This window comes from Vombatus ursinus, unplaced genomic scaffold (assembly GCF_900497805.2).
Source record: "Vombatus ursinus unplaced genomic scaffold, bare-nosed wombat genome assembly UNPS02010548.1, whole genome shotgun sequence".
NCBI lineage: Eukaryota > Metazoa > Chordata > Mammalia > Diprotodontia > Vombatidae > Vombatus > Vombatus ursinus.
The window spans coordinates 6,499,557-6,509,345 of record NW_020950326.1 but is presented as its reverse complement, the minus strand read 5'-3'; the positions used below and the strand labels follow the sequence as shown (position 1 = coordinate 6,509,345).

At 33.0% G+C, this 9,789-nt stretch overlaps 1 protein-coding gene across 3 annotated transcripts in view; it reads right to left on the bottom strand.

Moving 5' to 3' along the window:
- Window positions 1-315: 315 nt before the first annotated feature.
- Window positions 316-9,789, bottom strand: part of PTPN4 (protein tyrosine phosphatase, non-receptor type 4) — a 235,644-nt gene continuing 226,170 nt past the window's right edge. For 2 of the 3 annotated variants that reach the window (XM_027854728.1, XM_027854729.1), the window contains exons 25-27: window positions 9,485-9,633; window positions 7,539-7,674; window positions 317-5,630 (exon numbers count right to left, since the gene is read on the bottom strand). In XM_027854728.1, coding sequence (XP_027710529.1) covers window positions 5,556-5,630; window positions 7,539-7,674; window positions 9,485-9,633 — 360 coding nt within the window. In that variant the 3' untranslated portion in view covers window positions 317-5,555. Of the gene's footprint in view, window positions 5,631-7,538; window positions 7,675-9,484; window positions 9,634-9,789 lie in introns of all 3 variants that reach the window. The other variant, XM_027854730.1, reaches the window with a different exon arrangement.

Genomic DNA, 9,789 nt, shown 5'->3' with positions numbered 1-9,789 from the left:
AATCATAGCAACTTTTACATATACATATATATATATATACACACACACACACACACACACACACACACACATATATATGTATTTTGTATTTCTTAAGCACTACACAAAAGTATGGGGTTGATAGGAGATAATTTTTCAGGTCATCTCATCATAATGAATTATTTAAAGAATAACTTCTCTGACCACTACACTGGCAAGGATTTTAATCTGCTACAAAAATAAAGTCCAGGAAAAAAAAACCTAAAAAACTTTATCAAAGCAGTTTTACCAAGATGAAATAATATCTAATTTATTGCTGAAGCAACACTTGCATTTGATGAGAGTGAATTATTAAGAATATCTGTAGTGTTGTTAAAAAAAATCTTCAATGCTTCTATAATAAAGGAAAATTTGGGAGATCGTATTGCAGATGATGAAAAGCAACTAGCAAAACAATCTGCTTTGGTCTGGAAATTTAAAGATTGAAATAAAACAAGAATTCTAATACATAATTTTAGATATTTTTCTAGAGCACTGAGAGGTTAAGTGACTGGTCAGTGGTCACACACACACACACACACACACACACACACACACACACACATACACACAGTACGTATCACAAGTAGACTTCAACTCAAGTCTTACTGATTCCAAGGCTGCTGCTGCCCTTTTATTCATTAGACCATGAAGCTATGGTATTTGAGCTGTTATCAATACAGTCCTAAGTGTATTTTAGAAAGCAAGTAATGCATAGTTATAAAACCACAACAGGTTAACAAACTGTCCAACAATCTATGCTATCATATTGATGCATTGGAATTTAGTGGTAATCAGTTTCTATTTAATTTGGTGGAAACAACATAAAAAAAGCTATAGTACAAAACCCCTACAAAATTCTGGCTATGGAGCCGAAGCAGATCCATTGAAATTAAAAATCAAAGTCTGTCATTTTGATGAATGGGGTAATTTAATGTAGACTAGTGAGATAGCAGATGGGAATGGACATCTACTATACTTTGGCATCAAATTAAGAAGAGTATACTTTTAAACACTGGTCATTTGACCAGATTTCTGTTCCAGCAAATAACTGTTGTGTTGTACTTGGCTAATAGTGCTTTTATTATTATAGGCTAAAACCAGGTTAACATAAACTATATAAAAAAAAATCACCCACAACAATAAAACTGCCTGTAAACATACCCCACTCATTGTGGTATAAATGGTTTTTGTGAACACAAAACTGCTTTGGCAAAGGTACATAAGAATAGATATGTAAAGTACAGATGCTATGTAGTACACTCTTATAATACACTCTTGCTTCCTTTTAAATTCCAGTACATTTTCATGATATGAACATAAATTCTTTTATTGTAACGGACATGTTCTAAATCTTTATGGTAGACTTTAAGTGCTTTATTAAATTAGCCCTCTGTAATAACAAAACTACAGCCCAAACTTTTCCTATAATGCCAACCAGTTTTCACAAAGTATATTGGACTAAAGACTTTACAAAGACTAAAATAATCCCAGGAGGGAGGTAAGATAAGCAAATTCATGGATCAGGACACTACTCACACCTGCCTTTTGAAGCATAATTTTTTGTTTCCTTAAGTGAAATCCCATGACTTCATTATAATTGTCATCCAGTGAAAACAGCAACTGAGGATAGAAATGAAAATCTCTCCCAGGGAAAAATGAAAAAATGTAAATCATGAACACTTGTGGAATTTAAGCATATTATATAATATGTAATATATATTAAGCAGGAACAAATGATTAGTCATAGGATTGTAGTGTTAAGAGATTAAATGCCTAAGCATAAAAAGATGGAATAGGGAGCAAAGAAGGCATGTAGTGCAAGCCTCCTGTTTTAATGAGGAAAAAAACTGAGGCCCAGGGAGTTAAAGTGATATACCCACAGTCATAAAGCAGGAAGCATCAGAGACAAGATCCGAAGTTAGGTTCTTGGACTTCAAAGTCAGTACTTTTTCCATTGGATCAAGATGTCTCTCTAGTCATCAGAAGGCAGTGTGGTATAGCATACTAGACTAGAAATTTGAAGACAAGGGTTCAGGACCTTGGTTTTCCTAATAATTGTGCTCAATTCTCTCCCAATCTTCCCTTGTGGATTATTTTGCCTTTCAGGGCATCAGGTTGCCTGTTTGTAAAATGATGGGGCTGTATTAGATGACTTCCAGGTCTAAGCATAGGGCTTTAATTCAAACACACTGGATTTGCTCATGTATTATAAAAATATGACCTTAAAATTAATTGCTCATTCTCCCCATCACTGATGCTAGCTACTGTGAAATATATATCTATATATCTATATCTATATATAAATACACATATACACAGCATACATGCAAAATAGCTTTTCTCTATCAAAGCTTGACAAATCCAAGTAAACAACTTTTTTAAGGAAATGGCTTAATAAAAACATTGATAAAATTAAAGTCAGTTAAAAAATCAATTATTTTCTTTGAATTTCCCTAATCAAGAGGATCAACATTCTTTTTAACTGGCTATGTTGGTAGGTCACTGGAAAGCAATTTAAATCTGTTGACCATGATCCACCTTGAATGTGTATTTGTGTGTGTGTGTGTGTGCGCGCACATGAGTGTGTACATTCACACACATATTCTAAGAGATACTGCTTTTCGTCTTACTGTGAACATATATTTTATACCCAAATAATCTCTAATGTGTTATGGGGAAAGAAAACCTACAAAAGAGAGACCACAGGTTTTTCTCTCTTATTATAAATGCTTTTAATATCCTGATTTCCATTCATCAAATTAAGGATGGCAATGCAATATTTTCTTCTTGGGAATGGTGGTGGTTTAGGAAAGGAGAGAAGAGTTGGCATTTCCTAACAAAATATTACTTAGGAAAGATGGTTATCAGAACAATAATCCTGAAATTAGGGACCATTACTAAATAGAAATAATTTTTGACCTGAAAGTAAATTTTTGAAAAATTCCACAAGTTTCAGTTAGATAAAATTATAGAAATGTTCAGCAAAGAGGAAAGAATACGTATATTCATGAAAATGGCTTCAGGATCCTCTTTGTTATTCTTCTGTTAAAGGACAATAAACTTATTAGCTCTGGGAGGATAATAGGCTTCCACCACAGATGTAAAAATAAACTTGAGGGTATTCCCTGATAAGAAATGCAAGAGTGAGACATTTAAATATATTTATGACAATTCAAACACGTTACCATTTACTTATAGGCACTAATGAAGGTATAAGAACTCAAATAAAACCAATGATTACAGTTCACAACAATAGCTCAAAAAGAACTCTCACTGATGAGAGATACTAATCATAATGTTTGCACATGTTCATATTCATACAATTTCCTCCTCTGTGGTCTGGTTTTCACACTTTTTTTTTTTAATACAGTGACAAACCAAATGGCTGAATTTTCAGTTTAACGGAAAAAAACACATTAGTTAAACTAGTTATTTGGTATTGTGTAGACAAGATTATCTTACTGTTTGACTGAATTCTTTACTTTTCATCAAGTTCTATTGGTATTATATAGGCATCTACACTGCATTTATCTGTGATTGGTAGAGGACAGGATTTTTGAATAGGACCAACTATATTTCTTCATTGTTCATTTTGGGAAGAATATGTTATTTGGGAACAAGTAACAGAATTTATCTTCAGTTATCAGTTTACATGTAATTTTATTGTTTAGTATAAAATCCTGTAAAACCTCACAGGTCCTGATTATTTGAGACTTCCATTAACTTATAATTATTCATTTAGATTATACTGAAGTCTCTCACAGTGTGCAACATTTTTAACATCCAAAAATGGCATTCTAAAATGCCCATCTGAACCTATGCTCTACATAATTAAGACAATACACAAATCTTCAGAAAACCATTTGTAAATAGTATCTTTTCTCAGCCATAATATATGTATATACATATACATATATATACATATATATAAAATTATCTTTTCATCTCACATTCAAAATATATGCGTAAATCCCTATGTATATCAAACTGGACGATTTAAAAAATTCTTTCTTCCCACAGGTTACAAAAAAGGAAATAAACATATACACAACCAAAATGAACTTTGTTATTATATCAGCTACAGAGATAAAACTCTTCCTCCTGATATATATATAATTTAAATAAGTAGCACATGCATATAGGGGCAATTTAATTGTACACCACAGTGACAAGAAAAACCACAGTCATAGTAATTAAGAAAAAAAATCTAGAAACAAACCAACAGTGCTTCATTGCTTATTTAAAAGACACCAAACCAAACAGAGCAATGTGGACATAAGGTGACATCAGTCAAAATGAGTTTAGAAAAGTAAATTTTTGCAGGGGATGGGAAGAAAAAAAATCGTTAAGTCATTGTTACAGATTTATGTCTGTGGTATCAGTGTATTCTTCATATTGCCACCAAAAGAAAGAGCAAAGATAAAATTGAACATCCAATATGAAGAACCTAGTAGCTCTCACTGAAATGAAAACCCTCTCCCCCAAAAGGAATGTGCCACATTTTAAAATAATTTCACAGCAGCAGACTGCTTATTTACTCAGTAAGCAAAATAGCTTTGTTTTTCACAGGAACAAGCAACCACTGAACAAAAAGGAATGGCATTTTCCCGACCCCTTGTATCACTATATACTTCCAATCCTAGATACCATTAGTAAATGTGAACCCATTCAAAATGCATAAAAAGGTGAGAATGTACACTATACACACCTTCCCCACAGGGTTGTATGAGTGCCTTTTCATTAGCCATTTGGGAAGTCTCAAGGCACTTAAGGGGTTAAGACATAATGCATGCATTCATTTACATTATGTATGGGAAGTTACATGACTTGAAACAAACCAATTTTATGGACTAAGACTGCCATGTTATCCATTGCAAGCATTCTGCAGGTTCATATTTATACTTTTTATAAGATGCTGGCAAATAAGCATCTTTCTAACAAAAGAAAATTCCATTTTTCTTCTAATAATCAGCAGATCTATTTCGAGGGAGTGTTGGGTAAAATGCCACATTAATAGGCAGTGTATTGGCTAATATTCAGAATATTGCTAATGACTTAAAAAAAAAAAAAGACCCAGTACACTGTAAATATATGAAACACCGGAGAAGACTGTGGCTAATATCTGATGTTTACTTATTTTTTGTTTCCAAGATGCAGGTGTGTAACATAGATGGTAAGAATTCCGAGCCTTGTTTTTATCAATCCAACCAGAAGAGGACTGGATGAGCATTACCATGACATTTCATAAATTATTCTGAACCCATTTAAGCTCATTTATCTTTTTTTTTGTTCGGAGCAAAGAATGAAATAAAGTCTTCAAACATAAGAGTTATAGAGTTTGAGAGACTGACTTTTGTTTCAATGTAAAGTGCAACAGTGCTGAATTTTCTGTCTTTTGTCAATTCTTCATTGTTCTCTGATGCCATTGTCTGTAAGTAGTATTATGGTGGCACAGTGAATACAGCCAGTTCTGTTATAACGGACAAAAATGTCTCAACAAAGATCCCAGCCCTTTTGCTCTCTTATTTATGCAACTATGTCTTAAAAGGTTTAATAAGTCCTTCTTCATAAACTTTCAAAATAGCTTCACAAACAAATCTGTATTGACTCTGAAAAAGAAGATGGAATCAGTTAGAGAAAAAGATAGTATCAATAATATAGGTCACGCTTTCTTATTAGAACATTAACTTAATTCCATACGATCCTTTGGTTAATACAAAATATTAAAACAAAATCAAATACCACAGACTAATCCAAAAAACATGATGATTAAATTCACTGATTTGAAAAAAAAATGAGAATAAAAATTCTATGATTATCTTTAAAAATTCAAAACCTTCTAAGTATTAAGTAACTTTTACTGATCTATTATTAAATCGATGTAGAGATTATATGTATTTCAAATATCTTAAACTTTTCTAAGCCTCAATTTCCATACCTTTAAAATGAAATGAAGAAAATTTAAAACTCAAAATCTTATGGGAGTGTTGAAAACTAAAAATAAACAAATTAATTATTAAAAAAAAACAAAAGAAACTAAGAGGAAATGAAGTTTGATACAAAAGGTTTTTTTTTTCATCCCTGAGTTTTTAGCTTGCCAATGTATTCTCCATTGTGAATCTGACTCTTGCTCTCACCCAGTTCTATACAAGGGCAGTGTTTAATTGTTCATCATGTTATATGTACTTTGAGAGCATTACTGAATTTATGGCCTCAACATAAATGAGTTATATCTGTATTTGAAAGGTCATTAACAATGAAATTTAAAATCTTGGTCTTGCACATTCAGAGTAAGACTTTCTTGACTAGCTTACTATTAAAATATACAACTCTGATTACATTTTTCTTTCTATGAAATACTATTTAAAATACCAAGTTAATGCTTTTTAATGAGATTTTCAAAAGTATTGTTGATGCATTTTGTTTTTTCATTACTAAAATTTCTGGAAGAAAAAGAAGAAAAAACCATCTTCCCCTCTGGATGGAACCTTTCTTTGTTATAAACAGAAATTAAAACAAACAAACAAAACCTGATTAAGTGACCACATCTGACAACAGAGACAATGTTCTATTCCAGTAGGTCAATGCACTGGTTTTTGGCCAAGTCACTGACCGTGACATAAGTTTATTATCCATTCTCCAGGACCCTCATTAGTTTTTCCTTTACTGAGAGTCTTATTTCCTTTTAGTGATCTTTTCAATTACATTGTTTCAGTCACTGTGTATATTGCTTTTTGTTTCTGCTTTATTTGACCCTGTAACAGTTCATACAAATCTTTATATGTTTGTCTGAATTCCTCATGTATGTGGTGTGCAAATTACTTCGGACAAATTAAATTTGTTGATGTAAAATAAAATAAAATGAAATTAGACCAAATTCCCTTCAAGCTCTAAGATTCTATGATTCTTTGTTTGGATTTGATTTAATGCAATTTGATCATAGTCACCCAATAGCCTAACTTCCAGGTTATTTTATAATAATGGAAATTTCATTATAACAGACTTAAGAATTTCAATAGAGCTATTACACTGGAGGCTCTCTTAAGATACTTCATTCAGTGATTGTATGATTCTTATTGTTCCCCATGATGTATATGATACTGGGCAGAGACAGTCTGGGTATTAAATAATTGATATGCTCGTTTGTAAAACATCAGCGTGCATAGTAGACAGAAGATTGGCCTTAATGTCAAGAAGGCCCCAGTTCAAGTTCCACCTGTGGTGTACAGAAGATGTGTGATCACGGGGAAACCACAACTTCTCAGGGCCTGACACCTCTCTATAACCATAAACTGCAGTTAGGTTGCTAATGTGTTTCAAGAGAGAATTTTCTGACTGGGATGAAATCACAGGTCTGGTTACCACCTCCATGGCCACTCCAAACCACCCCCCCACCCCCCCACAAAAGCACTTACAAAATACCTGAACACAAAAATTTGCTGGGGATGTAAAGATAAAATAAGTGTAGTGTATAATAAATTACTATTTGCATTCAGCATAAAAAGCACTATACTTACAGGTGTTTGAATCATCATGGCTCTTTGATCTCTCATTGTCCTTACAATATCTAGTGGATAAACTGGTTGATTGCACTCAATGAGACACATAGCTGTTTCCATAGTAATAAGAACCCCTGTTCGTCCAATCCCAGCACTAGAAAAAAGAAATAAATGGGGTAGGGAACTTGGTTGAAAAATTTCTTGATGAATTCTTATAAATGAGATGCATTACAAAAAATTTAATTGAAACTTTAATGATCATATTCTATTTGTAAGCATGGGCTGTCTGCAATGGAATTTTAGTTACAGAAATAGGATTTTAAGAAGAAAATAAGAACAATAATGGTCTAAGAACTTGAACAAAATTCTCCTGTTTATTGTTCCCCAAGTTACCATTTTTTCCACAATTAGAAATAAGAATATTGGTTAAAAATTTACATTTATTTTTTAGCAACTTGATTAAAAGTACAAGTGCTTGTAAGCAAATTGATTTTTTAAAAAAAGCTGTAAAAATTGTAAAGTAAGAAACTACTACTAATATCTTCCCTTTCAAACTTCCCTGATGTTAACTACTTTGTTTATTCTCTTTATACTTATTCTCCATATGCTAATTTATGTCCTCATTGTCTCCCCAGTTAGAATACAACTGCCTTTGGAGTAGGATTTACTGTATTTGGATTTCCAGTGCTCAGCACAGAGTAGAAATTCAATACTTTTTTTTTTTTTTTTTTAGTTTTTAGGCAATTGGGGTTAAGTGTCTTGCCCAGGGTCACACAGCTATTGTGTCAAGTGTTGGTCTGAGGCCAGATTTGAACTGACTTCAGGGCCGGTGCTCTATCCACTGCACCACCTAGCTGCCCCTATGTTGTTTTTTTGTTTGTCTGTTTTGTTTGTTTTTTTTTTTTTAATTCAATACTTGTTGAACAATATGTGTTAGGACTATGAGGTAACCCCTGCTGTCTACTAAGGCCAAGTTCAGCATTCTTCCCACTACACTAAGGTTTGATTTATTTTTTGAGGAGACCTAGGTATGTCTGTAGGCAAATGAGAAGGTGACAGCAAAGACCTAGAGACGGACCATGCATTCCATTCAATAAACATTTACTGAGTGTCTGCTATGTGTAAAATACTTTGCTAGGCTCTGAAAATACAAATCTATTCCAAAGGAGACAGGAGGGATGAGAGACAAAGAATGATTATCAGAGTCTTGGAGGAAGACATGATAAAGGAGAAGGGAGTAAGGACAAAGAGAGAGAACAGCTTTAAGAAAGAGTACCTGGGACATCTCTATTTCATCTGAGACAGAGGAGAAAATGAGTGATGATACTTAGAAGTTCTGAGAAACGGTGGTGAGAAAGAGAGGAAACTCCTTTTAGATCACTTCAATCTCCTCTGTCTAAAATGCCCTCCTAATTTGTACCTTTTTAGTTCCTATCCATCTTTTAGGGCTTAACAAAATGCCATTTTTTTCATAAGCCCCTTTCCTAATTGTCTCCAGCTGGAAAGAATTCTCCCTTATCTGAATTCTAACAGCATTTTGTTTATACCTTTCACTGCACTTTCCTTTTCCTTCCTTCCTTCCTCATTTTTTCAATATGACTGATGCCATAATTTCTTTTGTATAACTATATATATTTGTAATGGACTTTTGTTTTTCTTGTTTTCTCAATGGTAGTGGAGGGTAGAGGGGATGGATAATTCAGAACTGAAAATAAAATTTAATTAAAAAAAAAAAACTAGCTGCCTCCTCTTCCATATGGGAAGCCCAACAATTCTAATTCTATATCTCTAGTCAACTTGTCAAAGATGAGCAGGAATAACTGTAAGCCTTAAATTACTGTATGATGGCTAAATTAATTATAGTTTAAAGAATGATACATAAGGATAAAACATAATAAATAGTCTTCCTTTCAGATAACCTATTTATGCACCTGTTCATTTCAAAGAGTCAGGAAACAGAATACCTGCAATGAACAATGATAGGCTCTTCTTTGCCAGCTCTCTTATTTCGCACATGACAGACAAAATCAAGAAAGTCACTTGAATCATCAGGAACTCCATGGTCAGGCCAGGCTATGTACTGAATCTGGGTGAGTTGACGACTCTCATTTTTCTAATTATAAAAACAGAAATTGTGAGCTTATGATTTAGGAATGATATTCAAATATAAAAGAGTTCTTGCACCTTAATTTTGAAAGTAAAGCAAATCCGAGCCAACAAAAATTATAACATGCAGCAATGAAGTTTTAAAAACAGGTTTTCCTGTTTG